This window comes from Rhinoraja longicauda, chromosome 2 (assembly GCF_053455715.1).
Source record: "Rhinoraja longicauda isolate Sanriku21f chromosome 2, sRhiLon1.1, whole genome shotgun sequence".
NCBI lineage: Eukaryota > Metazoa > Chordata > Chondrichthyes > Rajiformes > Arhynchobatidae > Rhinoraja > Rhinoraja longicauda.
Genome location: NC_135954.1, coordinates 800,754 through 827,721, shown reverse-complemented (window position 1 = coordinate 827,721; position 26,968 = coordinate 800,754). Strand labels below are relative to the sequence as shown.

Genomic DNA, 26,968 nt, shown 5'->3' with positions numbered 1-26,968 from the left:
AGGGCCTGTTTCCAAGCTGTAACTCTGAACCACACTAGCGTGCAGTGATCGCTGGTTGGCGTGGAGTCGGTGGGCCAAAGGGCCTGTTTCCACGCTGTAACTCTGAACTACACTAGCGTGCACTAATCGCTGGTCACCATGGACTCAGTGGGCCAAAGGGCCTGTTTCCACGCTGTAACTCTAATCTAAACTAAACTAAAGCAAGCAGCAATTTATTCCTCCCAGTTAGTCCCATGATTCAGCTGCCAACCAGAAGCAGCGGGTCACAGGCGGTTAATTCCACAGCCATGCTGCACCTCACTGCCCTGCACACACGAGCACTCTGACAACCTGCTATTTGTGGTTGTGTCAGGGAGGCTAACCTAATAAGCACACTGTAGTCAAAAAGCATCGCTCCCCTTTGAAAATAGCTTTACCAGCACACCGCCAACACGCACCCAGATTTAAAACATTGGTGTCACGCCAGCTATAATGGAGGAGCAAGCTATCAGCCCCGCGCATTATGGACAAGCATTTACAGCAGCTCTGGCCAGCAATGGCACCAGTGGGCATTTAACCCCTGCTGTGCTGGCAAAAACACCCGTCACTAGAACTGAATAGTCAATGGCCCCGATAGAATGGATGTGGAGAGGATGTTTCCACTATTGGGAGAGTCTAGGACCAGAGGGCACAGCCTCAGAATTAAAGGACGTTCTTTTAGGAAGGAGATGTGTGTGGAGGCCAAGTCAGTGGATATTTTTAAGGCAGAGATAGATAGATTCTTGATTAGTGCTTGTGTCAGGGGTTATGGGGAGAAGTCAGGAGAATGGGGTTGAGGGGGAGATAGATCAGCCTTGATGGAATGGCGGAGTAGACTTGATGGACGAATTCTGCTCTTATCACTTTTGGTCACTTCAATTGTTCAGGGGAAATATGGGCAAGACATTAAAGTCAAAATATCTCAGCTGGTTTACAAGATGTGTATGAAGCTCCTGAAATAACTTCAACCTTAAAGACCGAAGATAGACACAGAGTGCTGGAGTAACTCAGCGGGTCAGGCAGCATCTATGGAGAACATGGATAGGTGACGTTTCAGATCGTGACTCTTCTCCAGATGGCCTGGCCAAGTGTGGGACAGCTGGACTGTTAACACAACTACAGACTAAATCCAGACCCACAGACAACTGTTTAGCAGTGGTTGTAGACCCACCATCTGAGACAGAACCATCCCTGCATCAGACAACTCAACCATCCTACCGCAACGACTCATTGATGATCCTACCTGATCAGACTTTGCTGGCTCTAACTTGCACTAAATGTTATTCCCTTATCATGTACACTATAACTGGTTCAATTGTAATCATGTATTGTCTTTCTGCTGACTGGTTAGCACGCAACCAAAGCATTTCACTGTACCTCGGTACACGTGACAATAAACTGAACTGAACCATTCCTGCGGTCAGCTGCTGCCCACAAACTCAGCGACACTCTCACAGGATGTAAACGCTCACGCACTAATAGCCCCGATCGACAATCGATCAGCATCAATATCCGGGATTTACAGAGCACAGATTACATAGCAACATCACAAGGTCGCTGCATCAAATGTTAGCAAACACAACGTCACTAAACACAGAAAGGGGGCAGCTGAAACAAAACTAAATGATGGAAATAATCAGCAAATCGCCACAAGAACAAAGGAGATTACAGAGAGTGGTGGACGCTGGCCAGACCATCACAGGTACTAACCTCCCCACCATCGATGGGATCTACTGGAGGCGCTGCATCAAAAAGGCAGCCAGCATCATCAGAGACAATAGACAATAGGTGCAGGAGGAGTCCATTCAGCCCTTCGAGCCAGCACCGCCATTCAATGTGATCATGGCTGATCATTCACAATCAGTACCCCGTTCCTGCCTTCTCCCCATACCCTTAAGAGCTCTATCTAGCTCTCTCCTGAAAGCATCCAGAGAATTGGCCTCCACTGCCTTCTGAGGCAGAGAATTCCACAGATTCACAACTCTCTGAGTAAAAAAGTTTTTCCTCATCTCAGTTCTAAATGGCCTACCCCTTATTCTTAAACTGTGGCCCCTGGTTCTGGACTCCCCCAACATTGGGAACATGTTTCCTGCCTCTAACGTGTCCAACTCCTTAATAATCGTATACGTTTCTCCTCTCATCCTTCTAAATTCCAGTGTATACAAGCCTAGTCGCTCCAGCCTTTCAACATACGAGAGTCCCGCCATTCCAGGAATTAACCTCGTGAACCTGCGCTGCACGCCCTCAATAGCAAGAATGTCCTTCCTCAGTTTCCTTTATCATCATCACTTTTTTTGCATATCTTTCATTCATTTGTTCCATATCTCAATATCACCGTCTATAACTCTCGTTTCCCTTTCTCCTGACTCTCAGACTGAAGGAGGGTCTCGACCCGAGACGTCACCTATCCATGTTCTCCAGAGGTGCTGCCTGACCCGCTGAGTTACTCCAGCACTCTGTGAAACGTCACCTATCCATGTTCTCCACAGATGCTGCCTGACCCGCTGAGTTACTCCAGCACTCTGTGAAACGTCACCTATCCATGTTCTCCAGAGATGCTGCCTGACCCGCTGAGTTATTCCAGCACTTTGTGTCTATCTTCAGTGTAAACAAGCATCTGCAGTTCCTTCCTACACACAACAATCACTCTGTTCACAGCCTTGCCTTGCAAAGCTCGGCTGGGTTCAGACCAGTGATGCATTAAGTGTCCTCATCCACACACCCACCTCATGCTGTACGGCAACACACAGCGTGACAACATCTGCAAGGGTTATGTTACTCAGACACTCGAGCAACAAGGAAACGTTTAAATGGCTCAGCATTTCATTGTTCAACTCACTTCCAGAGCCAACTCTTGCAATGGAACATGAACGCAAACATTTTGGCACGCACACTCTGGTTAATAATGGCAACATTGAGCAACATGTTCCTCAAAGAATCAGTGGGAAAATGACCTTCAACCCCCTTGAGAACATTCCAGTTTGGAAAAGCACAATATCAGGATGACAGAATTATTTTACCAGGATCAGTTCAGTTTCAGTTTAGTTTATTGTCACGTGTACCGAGGTACAGTGAAAAGCTTTTGTTGCGTGCTAACCAGTCAGCGGAAAGATTATACATGATTACAACCAAGCCATTCACAGTGTACAGATACATGACATAGGAATAACGTTTAGTGCAAGGTAAAGCCAGTATCGATAGTCCAAGGGTCAACCAATGAGGCAGACAGTAGTTCAGGGCCAAGTCTGTCCACCCTCTCTCTCCCAGTGGCTAACACCCTCTAATCCAGGGTAGACACAGAGTGCTGGAGTAACTCAGTGGGTCAGGCAGCATCTCTGGTGAGAAGGAATGGGTGACGTTTCGGATCGAGACCCTTCTTCATTCTGATGTCAGGGGAGAGGGCGGGACAAAGATAGGATATAGTCGGAGACAGAGAGACTAGTGGGAGAACTGGGAAGGAGGAGGGGATAGAGAGAGAGGGAAAGCAGGGACTATCTGAAGTTAGACCCTCTAATCCAGGTATTATTCAGCTAAACTTCCTCTGCACTCTCTCCAAATCCACAATATCCATCACTCAGTTGAATGATACAGCATGGAAACAGGTCCTTTGGCCCACGAGACAACACCAACCATCAATCACCCATTCACACTAGTTCTATATTATCCCACGTTGTCATATACTCCCTGCACACTTTAGAGAACCCAGTTAAATTATAACCTGCACATTTTTAGTGTGGGAGGGATCCAGAGCACCCAGAGGAAACCCACCTGGTCACCCATACAGACAGCACCCATAGTCAGGATGGAACCCGGGTCTCTGGCGCTGTGAGGCAGCAGCTCTAACTGCTGCGCACCTGTGCTACCTAATTAGAGTCAGAGTCACACAGCATGGAAACAGGCCATTTGGCCCAACTTGCCCAACATGTCCCAGCTACACTAGTCCCACCTGCCCGTGTTTGGCCAACATCCCTCCAAACCTGTCCTATCCATGTACCTGTCTAAATGTTTCTAAAGCATTGCGATAGTCCCAGCTTCAACCACCTCCTCTGGCAAACCCGTTCCATACATCCACCACCCTTTGTGTGAAAAGGTTACCCCTCAGATTCCTATTAAATCTTTTCCCCTTCATCTTGAACCTCTGGCCCTCGATTCCCCTACTCTGGGCAAGAGACTCTGTGCATCTACCCGATCTATTCCTCTCATGATTTTGTACACCTCTGTAAGATCTCCCCTCATCCTCCTGCGCTCCAAGGAGTAGAGTCCCAGCCTGCTCAATCTTTCCACTACAAAAAGGAGGCTTCCCCTTTTATTTTCAGAACACAATTTGAATTAAATTGCATCACCGTTTTGAGGAAATCCAACAACAAAGGAAATCTGATCGGTGAATTGTTGCATGCATCGATTACTGGCGAGCTCTCTGTGGAGCCCAGCCCAGCTGTCACAGAGCACAGAAACAGGCCACTCGGCCCATCAGCTGGGGACTAATCCCCAATTACCCCAGCTCCCAGCAATAGCCTCCTCCTCATAACCCACAAAGCCCTCCATAACCTGGCCCCATCCTACCTGACCGACCTCCTCCACAGGCACACTCCCACCTGCACCCTCCGCTCTGCCGCTGCCAATCTCCTATCCCCCCACATCCGGACTAAACTCAGATCCTGGGGGGACAGGGCTTTCTCCATCGCTGCTCCCACCCTATGGAACTCACTACCCCAAACCGTTAGAGACTCCCCCACACTCACCACATTCAAAACATCGCTGAAGTCTCACCTGTTCAATACTGCCTTCAACCACTGAAGGTCACCTCACCTTCTGTCTCCTTTCTCTGTTCATTTATTTATTTACTTATTTATCTATTTATTCATTTCCCTATGTTCTCAAAATCTCTGTAAAGCGTCTTTGAGTATATGAAAAGCGCTATATAAATAAAATGTATTATTATTATTATTATTACACTGAGGTCATTCAAGGGCTTGTCTCAGATCAGCTTAGTTGAGTTGAGTTTAGACTTACAGGCCCTTTATCCTGCATCTGTACACTGTGGATTCATTGTAATCAAGCTGCCTGGATAGCATGCAACTTAAAACCTTTCACTGTACCTCTGTGCACGTGACAATGAACTCAACTAAATCCATTTTAGATTTTAGTGTAGAGATACAGCGCAGAAACAGGCCCTTCCCCACCGAGTCTGCGCCGACCAGCGATCCCCGCACACCAATACTATCCTACACACACGAGGGACAATTTACAATTATACCAAGCCAATTAACCTACATCCTGTACATCTTGAACTGTACTGTGTTCTGTAAATTGTCTGTAAAGACTAGTAGATGGTGCTGGTGTACAGGGTGATTGCTGGCCAGCATGGGCTTGGTGGGCCAAAGGGACTGTTTCCACGCTGTATTTTAGTTTAATTTAGAGATACGACACGGAAACAAGCCGAGTCCACGCCGAGCAGCGATCCCCACACATTAACACTATCCTATACCCACTAGGGACAATTTTAAATTTACAGAAGCCAATTAACCTACAATCCTGTACGTCTTTGGAGTGTGGGAGGAAACCGGAGAGCCCGGAGAAAACCCACGCTGGTCACGGGGAGAGCGTACAAACTCCGTACAGACAGCGCCCGTAGTCAGGATGGAACCCGGGACTCTGGCGCTGTGAGGCAGCAACTCTACCGCTGCACCACCCTGTATCTTTAAAGTAAAAACCCGCTGTGCCTGAGAGCCGGCTGTGGTTTTATAACAGGTTCACGGTGACCTGTCTGCTCCTCCACTGACCACGCCCAGCATCACACACACCCTGTCATTTCTCAACCCTCCCTGCTCCATATAATGTCATTGAGTCACACAGTGTGGAAACAGGCCCTTCGGACCAACTTGCCCACACCACCCAACATGTCCCAGCTACACTAGTCTCATCTGCCTGCGCTTGGTCCATATCCCTCCAAACCTGTCCTATCCATGTTCCTGTCCAACAGTTTCTTAAACATTGTGATAGTCCCAGCCTCAACTACCTCCTCTGGCAGCTTGTTCCATACACCCACCACCCTCTGTGTAGAAACGTTACCCCTCGGGTTCATATTAAATCTTTCCCCTCTCACCTTAAACCTGTGTCCCCTGCCTCTTGATTCCCCTACTCTGAACAAGAGATTCTGTGTGTTCACAATTACCCTCATGATTTTATACAGCTCTATAAGATCTCCCCTCATCCTCCTAAGCTCCAAGGAATAGTATCTTAGCCTCTTCAACTTCTCCCAGTAGCTCCAGAGTTTATCCGATCTATTCCTCTCATGATTTTGGACACAATATGTCTTGTACATATTCACTTGCCCAAGGTTTCTTTCAAACTTGTACATGGATTCAAATAACACACTTTGTAACAGCACTCAACTTGCACACAGCCCTGAGCTTTGCGAGATGGCCCAATGTCAACTGGTAATAGTTGTGGAATATTTACTTCAAGGACACAATGAGTTTGCAAAGCTGTAAAGAGCTCTCAGACCAACTGAGCAAAACACAGGCTGCTGGAGGAACTCAGCAGGTCAGGCAGCATCTGTGGACAGACCACATTTCAGGTGATTTTATGGAGGTGTATAAAAGCCTGAGAGGAATAGATAAAGGGTGAATGCACAAAGTCTTTTGCCCAGAGTAGGGAAATCAAGAAGCAGGAGACACAGGTTTAAGGTGAGAGGGGAAAGATTTAATAAGAACCCAAGGGGTAACGTTTCTACACAGAGGGTGGTGGGAGTATGGAACAAGGAGGTAGTTGAGGCAGGGACTATCACAACAAGGAGCCACAGTCAAAGAGGGGAGACCATTTAAAAATGAGGTGAGCAAAAACTTTTTCTCCCAGAGAGTTGTGAATTTGTGGAATTCTCTGCCACAGAGGGCAGTGGAGGCCAATTCACTGGATGGATTTAAAAGAGAGTTAGATAGAGCTCTAGGGGCTAGTGGAATCAAGGGATATGGGGAGAAGGCAGGAACGGGGTACTGATTGTGGATGATCAGCCATGATCACAATCAATGGCGGTGCTGGCTCGAAGGGCCAAATGGCCTTGGTCAACGTGGGTTGTTTTTAAATGTGCTATACAAATAAAATTGACTTGACTTGACTTGACCTATTTTCTATGTTTCTAATCAATATAATAAATGAGAGAAAAACTCACACCCACACTCTCTCTCTCACTCTCAGGGATATGGGCCAACGCAGGCAGGTGGGACTGGAGTAGATGGGACATGTTGGGCGGTGTGGGGTTAGTGTTGATGGACAGAAAGTTGAGCCGAGGGTTAGATTCTGTACAAGACAATAACGCATAGGAATGAAGGAGATTACAGAGAGTGGTGGACACTGCCCGTTCCATCACAGGTACTGACCTTCCCACCATCGAAGGGATCTAGACAGTGGTGGGCACTGCCCCGGTCCATCACAGGTACTGACCTCCCCACCATCAAAGGGATCTAAAGGAGGTGCTGCCTCAAAAAGGAGGCGCTGCCTCAAAAAGGCAGCCAGCATCATCAGAGACCCACACCACCCTGGCCACGCTCTCATCTCGCTGCTACCATCGGGAAGAAGATACAGGAGCCTGAAAACCAGGTTCAGGAACAGCTTCTTCCCAACAACCATCAGGCTAGTGAACACTATAAACACCAACTGAACTTCAAAGTACGAGCTTTCTTGGTTGCTCTCCGGACTTTTGTTTTGTTTTGCACCATATTTAGGTATTTTATTTATTGAACTGTTCTTGACTTTGTTTTTATGATGGTATCTCTGAGTTCTTTGTTTACAGGCCCATTATGCTGCTATTAGCAAGAATGCATTGTTCCATTTCTTTGCGTATAAAAATGAAACACTCTGAACTCTGTGTGGAGTTAGACTCTGAGGAGAGGTGGCTCAGCTGACACAGGCACGAGTTTCAATAACTATTGGAACTCAACTTTGAGTAATTAAATTACTCACTGTGGACGGCTCAATTGTAATCATGTATAATCTTTGTGCTGGCTGGATAGCATGCAACAATAAGCTTCACACTCTGCCTCGGTACATGTGACAATAAACTAAACCCAAACTCCAAATTCCACCAGCCATTTCTCAGCCCACTTACGCAACCAATCAACATCCTGGTGCCATTTTTAGCATCCATCAGTATTTTATTTAATTTTAATTTTAAGTGAGGGGAGCAGAATTAGGCCATTCGGCCCATCAAGTCTACTCCGCCATTCAATCACGGCTGATCTATCTCTCCCTCCTAACCCCATTCTCCTGCCTTCTCGCCATAACCCCTGACACCCGTACTAACCAAGAACCTATCAATCTCTGCCTTAAATATATCCACTGACTTGGCCTCCACAGCCGTCTGTACCAAAGAATTCCACAGATTCACCACCCTCTGACTAAAGAAATTCTTCCTCGTCTCTTTCCTAAAGGAACGTCCTTTAATTCGGAGGCTATGGCCTCCAGTCCTAGACTCTCCCATAAGTAGGAGCAGACTTAGGCCATTCGGCCCATCAAGTCTATTCCACCATTCAATCCTCACCCCATTCTCCTGCCTTCTCCCCATAACCCCTGACACCGTACTAACCAATTTTAGTGTCATCTGCAAACTTGCTAATCATGCCGTGTCTGTTCGTTCTCAAGATGTATATGTATGGTAATAAAGCTAAACATGCTGATCATATGCCTCCGCCCACATGACGATAAACTAAACTACATTCTCCCCAGAAAAAGAAATAAGTTCAGCAATTAAGAAATTGCAGAGAATTGTGGACGCAGCCCAGACCATCACACAAACCAACCTCCCTTCCACTGACTCCATCTACACCTCACGCTGCCTCGCCAAGGCCAGCAGCATAATCAAGGACCAGTCTCACCCCGGCCACTCCCTCTTCTCCCCTCTTCCATCAGGCAAGAGGTACAGAAGTGTGAAAACGCACACCTCCAGATTCAGGGACAGTTTCTTCCCAGCTGTTATCAGGCAACTGAACCATCCTCCCACAACCAGAGAGCAGTGCTGAACTACTATCTACCACTTTGGTGACCCTCAGACTATCCTTAGTCAGACTTTGCTGGCTTTACCTTGCTCACTAAACGTTATTCCCTTATCATGTATCTGTACACTGTGGACGGCTCGATTGTAATCATGTGTTGTCTTTCCGCTGACTGGTTAGCACGCAACAAAAGCTTTTCACTGTACCTCGGTACACGTGACAATAAACTAAACTGAACTGAAACTGGCGATAAGACACAAAATGCTGGAGTAACTCAGCGGGACAGGCAGCATCGCTGGAGAGAAGGGAGTCTGAAGAAGGGTCTCGATTTGAAACATCACCCATTCCTTCTATCCAGAGATGCTGCCTGTCCCACTGAGTTACTCCAGCATTTTGTGTCTATCTCCAGTTTCAGTTCAGTTGTGCCTTATCTTCAGTTTAAACCAGCATCTGCAGTTCCTTCCTACACATAAATTGAAACTGAACTGAACCACTGGAAACTTTATAAATCCCAGTTATTTCAGCAAGGACGTTTGGGGGAAGAGGCCTCCTTACATAACGTTCAGCCTCAGCACTGAAATCTGCACCCTGTTAGTTAAGGGTGGATCATAAATGCCAATGACACCATCACCACCCACAACCCCACAAATGATGACATCTTTAAAATATGCCCAACCTCCGCCAAACATCTGCCGTGGAATCTCACACATTGCCATGCCGATAAAAACCTGTGGCTGCTAGGCAGCCGTACACAGAGAGAGAACTCCAGCACATAGAATCATACAACCAGGCTCGGTAAGGCGCATTGTATCTGAGGAAGGGTGTGCTGGCTCTGGAGAGGGTCCAGAGGAGGTTCACATGAATGATCCCAGGAATGAGTGGGTGAACATACGATGAGTGTTTGTCGGCACTGGGCCTGTACTCGCTGGAGTTTAGATGAGGGGGGACCCTCATAGAAACATACAGAATAGTGAAAGGCCTGGATAGAGTGGATGTGGAGAGGATGTTTCCACTAGTGGGAGAGTCTAGGACTAGAGGTTGTAGCCTCAGAATTAAAGAACGTTCTTTAAGGAAGGAGATGAGGAGGAATTTCTTCAGTCAGAGGGTGGTGAATCTGTGGGATTCTTTGCCACAGACGGCTGTGGAGGCCAAGTCAATGGATATATTTAAGGCAGAGATAGATAGATTCTTGATTAGTACAGGTGTCAGGGGTTATGGGGAGAAGGCAGGAGAATGGGGTTAGGAGGGAGAAATAGATCAGCCATGATTGAATGGCGGAGTAGACTTGATGGGCCGAATGGCCTAATTCTATTCCTATCACTTATGAAATATATATTGATGCATAGGAATATAAATATCATAGTTATTATAGAACAGAATATAGCATCTTGTTATACAATATCGCCTTTGCTATGGAATAGAATAGAGCATTGAAAAGTCCAGCACAGAAACGGGCCCTTCGGCCCACAATGTTGAACATGATGGAAATAACAGCCAATTTCTTCATTTTATTCAATGTTTTTTCTAAAAGTCAGAAAGCATAGAAAGAGGCCCTTTGGCCCACCTTGCCCAGCCTTTGCAGCTTGACAACATCTTCCCTATAACACGGTGGCCAAAACTGAACACAATACTCTATACTCAATGCTCTGGCTGATGAAGGCCAATGTGCCGAAAGCCTTCTTGACCACCCTGTCTACCTGTGACACCACTTTCAAGGAGCTATGTACCAGCAATTGAATTTTGATCACAAAAATAACCTGTTTTTAAAAGCACAGCAGGCATCTCTCCCACACGCGATGTTTAGGCCAATTATTCACAACAATAGGTGTAGTGGAAAACATGCATCTACCCGATCTATTCCTCTTATGATTTTATACACCTCTATAAGATCACTCCTCAGCCTCCTGCGCTCCAGGGAACAGAGACCCAGCCTGCTCAACCTCTTCCTATAGCTCACATCCTCTAGACCTGGCAACATCCTCGTAAATCTTCTCTGTGCCCTTTGCTTGACAACATCTTTCCTATAACTTAGTGGCCGAAATTGAACACAATACTCTAAATGTGGCCAACGTCTTATTACAACTGCAACATGACCGCCCAACTTCTATATTCAATACTCTGACTGATAAAGGCCAATGTGGCAAAAGCCTTTTTGACCACTTTATCTTCCAGTGATGCCACTTTCAATGAACTATGATCCTGTAATCCTAGATCCCTCTGTTCTACAACACTCCCCAGAGGCCTACCATTCACTGTGTAGGTCCTGCCCTTGTTCAACGTCCCAAAATGCAACACCTCACACTTCTCTGTATTAAATTCCATCAACCATTCCTCCGCCCACCTGGCCAATTAAAACAGATCCTGCTGCAATTTTTCACAACCATCTTCATTATCTTGCCCTGCATGTTCTCATCCAAATCATTGATGTAGATGACAAACAGTAACGGGCCCAGCACTGAACCCTGAGGCACACAACTAGTCACAGGCCTCCAGACCGAGAGGCAACCTTCCACCATCACCCTCTGCTTCCTTCCATGGAGCCAGTTTTCTATCCATTCAGCTATCTCTCCTTGAATGTCATATGAACTGGCAGTGGAACAATTATATTTTTACAGGGCAGATTTACTGGCCTATTAAACCAATATACATAGATACCATACAATAAACAAAGATTAAATAAATTAATAACATCAGACACACGAGCGCAGGCACCAGATACGCACACAGGCACCAGACACGCACACAGGCACCAGACACGCACACACACCAGACGCGCGCGCGCACACACCAGACGCGCGTGCGCACACACCAGACCCGTGCACACACCAGACCCGTGCACACACCAGACCCGTGCACACACCAGACGCATACCAGACATGCGCGCACACACCAGACGCGCGTGCGCACACACCAGACCCGTGCACACACCAGACGCGCGTGCGCACACACCAGACCCGTGCACACACCAGACCCGTGCACACACCAGACCCGTGCACACACCAGACGCATACCAGACATGCGCGCACACACCAGACGCACGCGCACAAACCAGACGAAAACCAGACACACGCGTGCACGCGCACACCAAACACATGCGAGTGTGTCTGGTGTGTGGCGCGCGCACACACGACACGCGCGCGCACACGACACACCAGACACGCTCGCGCGCACACCAGACACGCTCGCGCGCACACCAGACACGCTCGCGCGCACCAGACACGCTCACGCGCACCAGACACACGCGCGCGCACACCAGACACACGCGCGCGCGCACACCAGACACACTCGCGCGCACCAGACACACGCGCACGCACACCAGACACACGTGCGCGCACACCAGACACACGCGCGCACATGACACACCAGACACGCTCGCGCACATGACACGCCAGACACGCTCACGCGCACACCAGACACACGCGCGCGCACACCGGACACACGTGCGCGCACACCAGACACACGCGCCCACCAGACACGCTCGTGCGCACACCAGACACACGTGCGCAAACCAGACACACGTGCACACACCAGACACACGCCCGCGCACCAGACACACGCCCGCGCACCAGACACTCGCGCGTGCACCAGACACACACGCACACGCACACACCAGACACACGCCGTCAGATGCACACACCAGACGCACACGCGCGCACACCAGACACTCGCGCGCGCACCAGACACACATGCGCGCACACCAGACACACGCGCACACGCACGCACCAGACACACGCCGTCAGATGCACACACCAGACGCACACGCGCGCACACCAGACACACGCGCGCACACCAGACACACGCGCACACACCAGACACACACACGTGCACACGCACACACGCCGTCAGGTGCACACACCAGACATGCACACACCAGACGCACACGCACCAGACGCACACGCACCAGACGCACACGCACCAGACGCACACGCACCAGACGCACATGCACCAGACACACATGCACATACACGTGCACACACCAGACACACGCCGTCACGCGCACCAGACACACACACACACCAGACACACACACACACACACACACACACCAGACACACACACAATAGGTAAATCTCTCTCACACATACATACATACACACTACAGCGAGACAGCGGCAGGTGTTGCCTCTCCTTTAAATAAATGTCACCCCATAACTGAACTGTCGGACAAAAGGAACTGCAGATGTCGGTTTATAAAACACAAAGCGCTGCCTCAATAGACCAGCCGGGCCGTGGCCTGTCCATTGCCCCCACAGACGCTGCCCGACCCGCTGGGTTTATGTCCTTGTGTAAAACAGACACAGGAGCCCGGGTGTTTTATACAAGGACACGGAGCGCTGCATGAACCCAGCCCCGCTACACTACACACCCCAGCCCCGCTACACTACACACCCCACCCCAGCCCCGCTACACTACACACCCCAGCCCCGCTACACTACACACCCCAGCCCCGCTACACTACACACCCCAGCCCCGCTACACTACACACCCCACCCCAGCCCCGCTACACTACACACCCCAGCCCCGCTACACTACACACCCCAGCCCCGCCCGGGCAACGGGGCACCGCTCTCACCCCCCCCCCCCCCCTCTCCACCCCCCCCCCCCCCTCTCCACCCCCCCCCCCCCTCTCCACCCCCCCCCTCTCCACCCCCCCCCCCCCCTCTCTCCCCCTCCCCTCTCTCCCCCTCCCCCCTCCTCTCCCCCCCTCCCATCCAGCGGGCGGGTACCGCACTACTTACCGCTCCCGGACTGTGTCTCTGTCCCCGGTGTCCAGCGGCTCGCGGTTCCCTCACAGCCCGGCCCCGGGCACTGAGCGGGGGGGGGGGACACACACCCCGGGCACCACCTCCCCTCCTCTCTTCTCCCCCTCCTCCTCTCTTCTCCTCCTCCCCTCCTCTCCCCCTCCTCCTCTCTTCTCCCCCTCCCCTCCTCTCCCCCTCCCCTCCTCTCCTCTCCCCCTCTCTCTCCCCCTCTCTCTTCTCTCTCCCTTATCTGCCTACCCTGTCCTCCCTCGCCCTTTCTCTCTTCCCCTCCCCTCTCCCCGACCCCTCACTTTCTCTCTTCCCCTCCTCTCCTCTCCCCCTCCTCTCTGCTCTCTCTCCTCTCTCCCCCAACTCGGTGCTGTGGCCGCTGTGAGAGGGCGGAGGGAGGCGCCGGTAGCGCTGCTGTCGCTACTAACACCGCTCCATGCCGGCGTCCCGGGACACGTCCTTACGTCAGCCGGGGGGGGGGGGGGGGGAGGGAGGGAGGGAGGCCGGCAAATGCTCCACACCCCCTCCCCCTTTCCCCCCTTTCCCCCCTTCCCCCCTTCCCCCCTTCCCCCCTTCCCCCCTTCCCCCCTTCCCCCCTCTCAATGTTGGGCCAGAGGGCAATGGGAGGGGGTTTATAATGAAGCAGACACAAGTCAGTCAGGATTGTGATCACCACCGTGTGTACAGTAAGGGGAACAAGCAGCGGCACGACAGGCCTGTGGACAGTCAGAACAAGGAACTGCACATGCTGGGTTTTTACCAAAGATGGACACAGAATGTCACAGAGTGATACAGCGTGGAAACAGGCCCTTCGGTCCAACTTGCCCACACCGACCAACATGCCCCATCTACACTACTCCCACCCACCCACACCGACCAACATGCCCCATCTACACTAGTCCCACCCGCCCACACCGACCAACATGCCCCATCTACACTACTCCCACCCACCCACACCGACCAACATGCCCCATCTACACTAGTCCCACCCGCCCACACCGACCAACATGCCCCATCTACACTAGTCCCACCCGCCCACACCTACCAACATGCCCCATCTACACTAGTCCCACCCGCCCACACTGACCAACATGCCCCATCTACACTAGTCCCACACCGACCAACATGCCCCATCTACACTAGTCCCACCCGCCCACACCGACCAACATGCCCCATCTACACTAGTCCCACACCAACCAACATGCCCCATCTACACTAGTCCCACCCGCCCACACCGACCAACATGCCCCATCTACACTAGTCCCACCGGCCCACACCGACCAACATGCCCCATCTACACTAGTCCCACTCGCCCACACCGACCAACATGCCTCATCTACACTAGTCCCACCTGCCCACACCAATCAACATGCCCCATCTACACAAGTCCCACCCGCCCACACTGCCCAACATGCCCCATCTACACTAGTCTCACCTGCCCACACCGACCAACATGCCCCATCTACACTAGTCCCACCCACCCACACCGACCAACATGCCCCATCTACACTAGTCCCACCCACCCACACCGACCAACATGCCCCATCTACACTAGTCCCACCCACCCACACCGACCAACATGCCCCATCTACACTAGTCCCACCCGCCTGCGCTTGGTCCATGTCCCTGCAAACCTGTCCCATCCACCTACTTGTCTAACTGTTTCTTAAACGTTGGGATAGTCCCAGCCTCAACCACCTCCTCTGGCAACTCGTTCCTTTCACCCACCACCTTTTGTGTGAAAACGTTGCCCCTCAGATTCCTATTAAATCTTTCCCCCCTCACCTTAAACCATCGTCCTCTGGTCCTCAATTCACATACTCTGGGCAAGACCCTGTGCATCTACCCGATCTATTCCTCTCATAATTTTACACACCTCTATAAGATCAGCCCTCATCCTCCTGCGCTCCATGGAATAGAGCCTACTCAACATCTCCCAAAAGCTCAACCCTCAAGTCCTGACAACAACTTCTCTGTACCCTTTCCAACTTGACAACATCTTTCCGACTGCTGGACTAACTCAGCGGATCAAGCAGCATCTCTGGAGAACATGGATCGGTGATGTTTCTGGTCAGGATCCTTCTTCACACTGTAGGGTGTGGGAGAAACAAAGCTGGGAATCAGGAGGGGCAAGACAGAGGGTGGCAGGTGATAGATACGGGTGAGGGGATGTTTTGTTAGGCAGATGGTTGAGACAGAGATTAAAATCGATTTTTGAAATTAACATAAGGTTTCAGTTTAGTTTATTGTCACGTGTACCTAGGTACAGTCAAAAGTACATGATTACAATCGAGCCATTTACAGTGTATACAAGGTCTGCTTCTGTGAACGTGTTCACCGTTAAAATGATGTCCCCAGTCAGTCTGTTTGCCATTGGATGATGTTTATCAAGTAGTGATTTAAGTTTAATGGTTCAGCTTGCCTTGGACAGTCAGTGTGTGAGATTCATGTTCTACTCCGCCATTCAATCAAGGCAGGCACAGGTTACTGATTGTGAATGATCAGCCATGATCACAATGAATGACGGTGCTTGCTCGAAGGTCCGAATCGCCTCCACCTGCACCTATTTTCTATGTTTCTATCCTTATACACTCATGGTAATGCACACAAGCAGCTTGAACCTCAACTAGGTTGCAGTGTTTGTGGTGTGGTGGGCCTTGAGCAGAGGAATGTATGATTCACACGTGAAAAATGAGTTGTGTCAAGTGAAGAGTATGTCATTGTCCGGCAATGGAACAGTGAAATCCTCACTTGCTGCAGCTCGACAGGCCCTTAAATGCAACAACACAGAGTTAAATACACAATCATTAATGATACAAGTTAATAACTATAATACTGTGTAACCATAACTGTGCAGAAACCACAGTCCTTTGTGCAAAAGACACAGTCCATAGAAGATTGGAAAGACTGGGTTTGTATTCACTGGAGTTTACAAGGATGAGAGGGGATCTTATAGAGACGAATAAAATTATGAAAGGACTGGACAAGCTAGATGCAGGAAAAATGTTCGTAATGTTGGGGGAGTCCAGAACCAGGGGCCACAGTCTAAGAATAAACTTTTTCACCCAGAGAGTTGTGAATTTGTGGAATTCTCTGCCACAGAGGGCACGGAATCAAGGGATATGGGGAGAAGGCAGGCACGGGTTACTGATTGTGGATGATCAGCCATGATCACAATGAATGGTGGTGCTGGCTCAAAGGGCCAAATGGCCTCCTCCTGCATTTATTTTCTATGTTTCTAAGATTATAGTTCCTGAGATTAGTATTGTTCACAAGACCATAAGTTCTAGGAGCAGAATTAGTCCACTCCGCCATTCAATCATGGCTGATCTATTTTTCCCTCTCAACCCCATTCTCCTGCCTTCTCCCCCTAACACCCGTACTAATCAAAAAGCTGTCAATCGCCACCTTAAAAATATCCGTTGACTTGGCCTCCACAGCTGTCTGTGGCAATGAATCCCACAGATTCACCACCCTCTGACTAAAGTAATTCCTCCTCATCTCATTTCTAAAGGTACTTCCTTTTATTTTGAGTCTCTGGTTCTAGATTCTTCCACATACATTGTGCCGTGTTCAAGAGCTGGGTGGTTGCTGGGAATTTGCAGCTATAGTATAAACATAGAAACAATGAACCGAAGATGCTCCAAAACTACAAAAAAAAGGCACAAAGTGTTGGAGTAACTCAAGTTAATGCGGGGATTTTTTTTTACACAGAGAGAGGTGTGGGCCTGGAACATTGTCAGAGTCACATAGTCATACAGCGTGAAAACGGGTCCTTCGGCCCAACTTCCCCATACCGACCAACATGCCCCATCTACACCAGTCCCACCTGTCCACATTTGGCCCATATCCCTCATTGCCCTATCCATGTATGAGGTTGATCCCTGGGATGGTGGGACTGTCATATGAGGAAAGGTTGAAAAGACGAGGCTTGTATTCACTGGAGTTTAAAAGGATAAGAGGGGATCTTATAGAGACATATAAAATTATAAAAGGACTGGACAAGCTCGAGGCAGGAAAAATGTTCCCAATGTTGGGCGAGTCCAGAACCAGGGGCCACAGTCTTAGAATAAAGGGGAGGCCATTTAAAACTGAGGTGAGAAGGAACTTTTTCACCCAGAGTTGTGAATTTGTGGAATTCTCTGCCACAGAGGGCAGTGGAAGCCAAATCACTGGATGGATTTAAGAGAGAGTTAGATAGAGCTCTAGGGGCTAGTGGAATCAAGGGATATGGGGAGAAGGCAGGCACGGGTTATTGATTGTGGATAATCAGCCATGATCACAATGAGTGGCGGTGCTGGCTCAAAGGGCCGAATGGCCTCCTTCTGCACCTATTTTCTATGTTTCTATGTATCTCTCTAAATATCTCTTCAACGTTATGATAGTACTTACAAGGTGGTAGAGACTGATACAACAGTGGTGTTTAAGAGGCTTTTGGCAGAAAATAGAGGGATATGGACCATGTGCAGGCAGAGATCAGATTAACTTGGTCTCTTATTCAGCACAAACATTGTGGGCCAAAGTGCCTATTCCTGTGCTGTACTGTTCTATATTCACTCAGCAAGTCAGACAGCGTCTCTGGAGAACATGAATAGGTGACCTTTTGGGTCAGGAGCCTTCTTCAGAGTGAGGTTCTTCAGACCCTTCCAAGAATTGTCCTGACCCAAAACATCACCTATCCATGTTCTCCAGAGATGCTGCCTGACCCGTTGAGTTACTCCAGCACTCTGTGAAACGTCACCTATCCATGTTCTCCAGAGATGTTACCTGACCCGTTGAGTTACTCCAGCACTCTGTGAAACGTCACCTACCCATGTTCTCCACAGATGCTGCCTGACCCGTTGAGTTACTCCAGCACTCTGTGAAACGTCACCTATCCATGTTCTCCACAGATGCTGCCTGACCCGCTGAGTTACTCCAGCACTCTGTGAAACAACATCTATCCATGTTCTTCACAGATGCTGCCTGACCCGCTGAGTTACTCCAGCATTCTGTGAAACGTCACCTATCCATGTTCTCCACAGATGCTGCCTGACCCGCTGAGTTACTCCAGCACTCTGCGAAACGTTACCTATCCATGTTCTCCCGAGGTGCTGCCTAAGGAGCTGGTCAAGTCGCATTTAGAGTATTGTGAGCGATTTGGGCCCCATATCTGAGGAAGGATGTGCTGGCTCTGGAGAGGGTCCAGAGGAGGTTTACATGAATGGTCCCAGGAATGAGTGGGTTAACATATGAGCATTTGACGGCACTTTATCCAGGTTCTCCAGAGATGGTTGGCACGGACTCGGTGCGCCAAAGGGCCTGTTTCCACACTGTGTCTCTAAAGTCTAAAGAGATTTTTTTTCTCTCTTGGTATCCGGAGGTGGATAATTTCATTCTCCGTGTGTGAGTCATGTATTCCTCTGTTCAGGGAACTCCACACCACAGATGTTGGAACCTCATTACAAGTTATTTTCCAGCTATGCAGGAATGGCAGGCAGTGACCAGTGGGGTACCGCAAGGTTCGGTGCTGGGACCCCAGCTATTTACGATATACATTAATGACTTAGACGAAGGGATTAAAAGTACCATTAGCAAATTTGCAGATGATACTAAGTTGGGGGGTAGTGTGAATTGTGAGGAAGATGCAATAAGGCTGCAGGGTGACTTGGACAGGTTGTGTGAGTGGGCGGATACATGGCAGATGCAGTTTAATGTAGATAAGTGTGAGGTTATTCACTTTGGAAGTAAGAATAGAAAGGCAGATTATTATCTGAATGGTGTCAAGTTAGGAGGAGGGGGAGTTCAACGAGATCTGGGTGTCCTAGTGCATCAGTCAATGAAAGGAAGCATGCAGGTACAGCAGGCAGTGAAGAAAGCCAATGGAATGTTGGCCTTCGTAACAAGAGGAGTTGAGTATAGGAGCAAAGAGGTCCTTCTACAGTTGTACCGGGCCCTGGTGAGACCGCACCTGGAGTACTGTGTGCAGTTTTGGTCTCCAAATTTGAGGAAGGATATTCTTGCTATGGAGGGCGTGCAGCGTAGGTTCACTAGGTTAATTCCCGGAATGGCGGGACTGTCGTATGTTGAAAGGCTGGAGCGATTGGGCTTGTATACACTGGAATTTAGAAGGATGAGGGGGGATCTTATTGAAACATATAAGATAATTAGGGGATTGGACACATTAGAGGCAGATAACATGTTCCCAATGTTAGGGGAGTCCAGAACAAGGGGCCACAGTTTGAGAATAAGGGGTAGGCCATTTAGAACGGAGATGAGGAAGAACTTTTTCAGTCAGAGGGTGGTGAAGGTGTGGAATTCTCTGCCTCAGAAGGCAGTGGAGGCCAGTTCGTTGGATGCTTTCAAGAGAGAGCTGGATAGAGCTCTTGAGGATAGCGGAGTGAGGGGGTATGGGGAGAAGGCAGGAACGGGGTACTGATTGAGTGATCAGCCATGATCGCATTGAATGGCGGTGCTGGCTCGAAGGGCTGAATGGCCTACTCCTGCACCTATTGTCTATTGTCTATTGTCTATTGCTGTCTGACCCAGCGAGTTCATTCCTTTAATATTAATACTACTAATACTAAATAGGCGACAGGGTGGCGCAATGGAAGAGTTCCTGCCACAGAGCGCCAGAGATCCAGGTTCAATTCTGACCATGGATGCTGTCGGTACGGAGTTTGTACGTTCTCCCCGTGGCCACGTATGTTTTCTCCGGCTGCTGCGATTTACTAAACGCTCCAAAGACATACAGGTTTGTAGGTTAATTGGCTTCTGCAAATTGTAAAAAATGTCCCAACTCTGCAGGACAGTGCTAGTGTATGATGCTGGCAGCACTTTTGAGACCATTTGCTAAATATGCAACTCCTTTGTTCACTCATCCCTTCCCACCCAAATCATTCCCCTCACCAGGTATGTTCCCCTGTAACTGCAGATGTTGGAGTAACTCAAGTTTTTTACAGAGAGAGTGATGTGGTCCTGGAACATTGTCAGGGGCGATGGTCAGAGTCACAGAGTGATACAGTTGGTAAACAGGCCCTTTGGCCCAACCTGCCCATGCCGACCAACATGCCCCATCTACACCTGTCCCACCTGCCCACATTTGGCCCATATTCCTCCAAATCTTTCCTATCCATATGTCTACATTTTACAGAACTGCACATGGAAGTACAGGTGGAGATCTGTTTAATTGGGTTTCCTGTTCAGCACAAACATTGTGGGCCAAAGTGCCCATTCCTGTGCTGTACTGTTCTATATTGTATGTTCACTCAGCAGGTCAGATAGCGTCTCTGGAAAACATGGATAGATGATCTTTTGGGTTGGGAGTCTTCAGACTGGTTCTGGCTCAAAGGGCCGAATGGCCTACTCCTGCATCTATTGTCTATTGACTGAGGCTCTTCAGTTCCTTCCAAGAATGGTCCCGACCCGAAACGTCAACTATCCATGTTCTCCAGAGATGCTGCCCAACCCACTGAGTTACTCCAGCACTCTGTGAAATGTCCTCTATCCATGTTCTCCAGAGATGCTGCCTGACCCGCTGAGTTACACCAGCACTCTGTGAAATGTCATCTATCCATGTTCTCCAGGAATTAACAGGTCCTTTTCAGAATGACAGGCATTGACTAGAGTGCTGGTGCTGGGACCCCAGTTGTTTACAATATATATTAACGATTTAGATGAGAGAATTAAATATAACATCTCTTAGTTTGTGGATGACACAAAGCTGGGTGGCAGTGTGAGCTGCGAGGAGAATGCTATAATGGATAGGTTGGGTGAGTGGGCAGATGCATGGCAGATGCAGAATAATGTGAATAAATGTGAGGTTATCCACTTTGATGGCGAGAACAGGAAGGCAGATTACATAGAAACATAGAAAATGGGTGCAGGAGGGGGCCATTCGGCCCTTCGAGCCAGCAACACTATTCTTATAGTTGCGGCCCCAACACCGAGCCTTGCGGCACTCCACTAGTCACTTCCTGCCATTCTGGAAAGCACCCAAACACTCCTACTCTTTGCTTCCTGTCTGCCAACCAATTCTCTATCCATGTCTTCACTCTACCCCCAATACCATGTGCTCTAATTTTGCTCACCAATCAAATTACTATTTGAATGGTATCGGATTAGGAGAAGGGGAGGTGCAACGAGACCTGGGTGTGTTTGTACATCAGTCACTGAAAGGAAGCATGTAGGTACAGCAGGCAGTGAAGAGAGCCAATAGCATGTTGGTCTTCATTGCGAGAGGAGTTGAGTTTAGGAGGCAAGGAGGCCCTACTGCAGTTGTACAGGGCCCTGGTGAGATTGCACCTGTAGTATTGTGTGCAGTTTTGGTCTCCTAATTTGAGGAAGAACATTATTGCTATTGAAGGAGTGCAGCGTAGGTTCACTAGGTTAATTGCCGTGATAGCGGGACTGACGTATGATAAAAGAATGGGTCGACCTGTCTTGTGTTTGCTGGAATTTAGAAGGGTGAGAGGAGATCTTATAGAAACGTATAAAATTCTCAGGGGATTGGACAGGGTAGATGCAGGAAAAATGTTCCTGATGTTGGGGGAGTCCAGAACTAGGGGTCACAGTTTAAGAATAAGGGGTAGGTCATTTAGGACTGAGATGAGGAAAAACTTCTTCATCTAGAGAATTGTGAATCTGTGGAATTCTTTGCCACAGAAGGCAGTGGAGGCCAATTCATTGGATGTTTTCAAGACTTAGATTTAGTTCTTTGGGCTAACGGAATCAAGGGATATGGGGAGAAAGCCGGAACGAGGTACTGATTGTTGATGATCAGCCATGATCATTATGAATTGTGGTGCTAGCTCGAAGGACCGAAAGGCCTCCTCCTGCACCTATTTTCTATGTTATGCTGCCTGACTCGCTGAGTTACTCTGCCACTCTGTGAAATGTCATGGCATCATCCCCAGTAACATATCTCGCTTCATTCATTCAGAATACCTAGAAATTCACAAGACAGTCCTCAGGTCACTTCGTCTTCTATGTACTAAAACTCTCATTTGTTTGTTTGTTTGTTCCTGAACTACAGCCAAAACATACATGATAGTGCGACAATTTTAGGCCCACGTAACTCACCGTCGTCCCTTTGGTGCTAATGGAAGAAGTTTCATTGAAATCGGTGTCATATTTTTTAAGTTATTCACATTTTAAAGTTTAAATCTATCTCCTAGGGAGGGAGGAGAAGGGGAGTGGGGAAGGGGAGGGTGGGGAGTGGGGAAGGGGAGGGTGGGGAGTGGGGAAGGGGAGGGAGGGGAGTGGGGAAGGGGAGGGAGGGGAGTGGGGAAGGGGAGTGGGGAAGGGGAGGGTGGGGAGTGGGGAAGGGGAGGATGGGGAGTGGGGAAGGGGAGGGAGGGGAGTGGGAAGGGGAGGGAGGGGAGTGGGGAAGGGGAGGGAGGGGAGTGGGGAAGGGGAGTGGGGAAGGGGAGGGTGGGGAGTGGGGAAGGGGAGGATGGGGAGTGGGGAAGGGGAGGGAGGGGAGTGGGGAAGGGGAGGGAGGGGAGTGGGGAAGGGGAGGGAGGGGAGTGGGGAAGGGGAGGATGGGGAGTGGGGAAGGGGAGGGAGGGGAGTGGGGAAGGGGAGGATGGGGAGTGGGGAAGGGGAGGATGGGGAGTGGGGAAGGGGAGGGTGGGGAGTGGGGAAGGGGAGGGAGGGGAGTGGGGAAGGGGAGGATGGGGAGTGGGGAAGGGGAGGATGGGGAGTGGGGAAGGGGAGGATGGGGGAGGGGGGGAAGATGGGGGAGGGGGGGAAGATGGGGGTGGGGGGGCAGAGGAGAGGGGAGGATGGGGGGGGGTGGGGGGAGTGGGTAGGGGAGGATGTGGGGGGAGGATGTGGGGGGAGGGGGGGAGGAGAGGGTGGTGCACCAATGCAAGAGAGATTTGGGCCCAACTTGGTCTAGTTTATACTAGAATTAGAGCAAACTGCAGTCACAATATCCATTTTTTTTTTTTTTTTTTTTTAATCAAAAAATACTTTATTCAAGTTATAAATATCATTTACAAAACATCATTTTTAAAACAAACCCATCCGACATTCCCGGAGGTTACATATTCAATACAGGCATTTACTTAGACCTTTACATACATTTACATACATATCCCTTATTTGGAGGGGCGTCTCTCTCCACCACACCCTGCCCCCCATGTCCAGCAGCGGAAGGACCCTAGACTGTGGTCCTCCCCCACAGGGCCTTGGCGTTGGCTGCACCGAGCTTCAGAGCGTCCCTCAGCACGTACTCCTGCAGTCTGCAGTGGGCCAGTCGGCAACATTCCTTGACGGACAGCTCGCTCCGCTGGGAGGTCAACAAGGATCGGGCAGACCAAAGGGCGTCTTTCACCGAGTTGATGACCTTCCAGCAGCACTCGATGTCAGTCTCGGAATGCGTCCCTGGGAACAGTCCGTAGAGCACAGAGTCCTCTGTGACGGAGCTGCTCGGAATGAATCGTGACAGGGACCCCTGCAGACCTCTCCAGACTCTCCTGGCAAATCCACACTCTTTGAAGAGGTGGGCCACCGTTTCCTCTCCGTAGCAGCCGTCCCGAGGGCAGCGTGCGCTGGTAGTGAGGTTCCGGCGGTGCAGGAAGGATCTGACTGGGAGGGCTCCCCTTACCGCCAGCCAAGCCAGGTCTTGGTGCTTGTTGGTGAGTACTGGCGATGAGGCATTTTGCCAGACAAGCTGGGCTGTCTGTTCTGGGAACCACGCCACAGGATCCATGGAGTCATTCCCCTGCAGTGCCTGCAGGACGTTCCGTGCTGACCACTGCCCGATGGACTTGTGGTCAAAGGTGTTGGTCCGGAAGAACCTGTCCACAAATGACAGATGGTTCGGCAATGTCCAGCTGACTGGCACATTGCGTGGCATCTGCGCCAGGCCCATCCTTCGCAACACCGGGGTCAGGTAGAACCTCAGCAGGTAGTGGCATTTGGTGCCCACGTGCCTTGGCTCTATGCTCCGCCTGATGCAGCCACACACGAAAGTGGCCATCAGGATGAGGGCGACGTTGGGCACGTCTTTACCCCCGTTGTCTGCCGACTTGTGCATTGTGGCTCGTCGCACCCGGTCCATCGCCGACCCCCAGATGAAACGGAAGACGGCCCGGGTGATCCCCGTGGCGTAGGAGGGAGGGACGGGCCACACTTGCGCCAAGTACAGCAGCCCCGAGAGCACCTCACACCTGATGACCAGGTTTTTCCCCGTGATGGAGAGGGAGCGCTGCTTCCACAGCTCCAGCTTCTTCCCCACCTTGGCTATCCACTCCAGCCAATTTTTGTTACATGCCCCAGCCTTCCCGAACCAGATCCCCAGCACCTTCAGGAAGTCAGGCTTGATGGTGAAGGGGATGGAAGATCGGTCGGGCCAGTTGCCAAAGAGCATGGCCTCGCTCTTCCTGCGGTTTACCCTGGCCCCCGTGGCCAACTCAAACTGGTCGCAGACGCTGATCAGTCTGCGGACCGACCCTGGATCCGAGCAGAAGACGGCGACATCGTCCATGTACAGGGAGGCCTTGACCTGAGTGCCCCCACTGCCTGGCAGTGTCACTCCTCTTATGCTCGCATCCTTCCTGATGGATTCGGCAAAGGGTTCAATGCAACAGACGAACAAGACAGGGGAAAGAGGGCAACCCTGCCTGACTCCAGACCTGACGGGGAAGCTGTCTGATTCCCACCCATTAATTTGGACTGCACTACAGATATCAGAGTAGAGCAGTTGTATCTACTTCCTGATTCCCTCCCCAAAGCCCATTTTGGAGAGCACGTCCCTCATGTACGTGTGCGATATCCTGTCGAAGGCCTTCTCCTGGTCCAAGCTGACCAGGCAGGCATCCACCCGTCTGTCCTGCACGTAGGCAATGGTATCTCTCAGCAGCACCAGGCTGTCTGAGATTTTCCTGCCAGGTACAGCACAGGTTTGGTCCGGGTGGATCATCTGTCCCAGAGCAGACTTGACCCGGTTGGCGATGGCCTTAGACAGGATCTTGTAGTCTACATTCAACAATGTGATGGGTCTCCAATTCCTTAAGTCATTCATCTCCCCCTTCTGCTTGTAGATCAGGGTGATGTTGCCCTTCCTCATAGAGTCTGACATGCTGCCTGCTAGGAGTATATCGTTGTACACTTCCAGCAGGTCCGGGCCCACCCAGTCCCACAGAGCCGAGTACAACTCTGCCGGTAAGCCATCGCCTCCGGGAGTTTTACTCGAGTCAAAGGAACGGATGGAGCCAGTCAGCTCCTCCAGGGTCAGTGGTTGGTCCAGACTCTCCCGCTTGCTGTCGTCCAAGACTTCCGTGATGGAGGACAGGAAGTTCTGGGAGGCGGTGCTGTCTGTGGTCTTTACATCGTACAGATCCTTATAGAAGGATCTGCAGATCTTGAGCATGTCTGTCTGCGAGGATGTTACCGAGCCGTCCTCCTCCCTAAGGCTTTTGATCACAGAGCTCCCCCTGTGAACCTTATGGAAGAAGTAACGTGAGCACGTCTCATCCTGCTCAACATGGCGGACCCTGGACCGGAAGATGATCTTGGAGGATTCAGAGGTAAAGAGCCGAGCTTGCCGGCCCTTCAACTCTCTCAGTTCCTCCCTCACATCCACCCCTCTCCTCTGCAGAAGGAGTAGCTGCTGCAAATCTGTCTGGAGTTGACACAGTTCCCTCTTACCCTGTCTTGCTCTCTGAACACCTTTGGAGACGAAGAACTTCTTGATGTTCTCCTTTGTTGCCTCCCACCAGAGTGTCTGGGAGTCAAAGAGGGGCCTCACAGTTCTCCAACATGCGTAGTCCCTCTTCAGCTCCTTAACGTTCTCCGGGGTCAACAGCTCCACGTTTAGCTTCCACGTCCCTCTGCCCGCCTTCCGGTCCTCCTGTAGGTGACAGGTGGCCTGAAGGAGGCAGTGGTCAGAGAAGAACACCGGGGCGAGGTCGGTGTGTCTGACCGTAACGGCCCTCGATGTGAAGAGGAAGTCTATCCGGGACTGGGCTGAACCGTTTGGTCCTGACCAGGTGAACCGTGGCTGGACTCCGCCTGCAGGGTCACTGAAGGCGTCGCGCAGCTTTGCATCTTTGACCGTTTCCACCAGGAGTTTGGAGGTGCCGTCCAGTCTGTGGTTGGCACTGCCGGATCGTCCAGCCGCATCGATGATGCAGTTGAAGTCACCGGCCAGAACGAGCGGTCTAGACGTGGCCAGCAGCGGTGGGAGCTGCTGGAGGACGGCCACCCGCTCGCTCCACCTGG

The 26,968-nt window shown here is 50.4% G+C and overlaps 1 protein-coding gene across 1 annotated transcript in view; it reads right to left on the bottom strand.

Annotated features, from left to right (window-relative positions):
* LOC144610980 (uncharacterized) overlaps positions 1 to 26,968 on the bottom strand; it is a 142,008-nt gene that overhangs the window by 112,517 nt on the left and 2,523 nt on the right. The window contains exon 2 of the mRNA XM_078430044.1: positions 12,161 to 12,405. Within this exon, the coding sequence (XP_078286170.1) occupies positions 12,161 to 12,405 (245 nt within the window). The remainder of the gene's footprint in view (positions 1 to 12,160; positions 12,406 to 26,968) is intronic.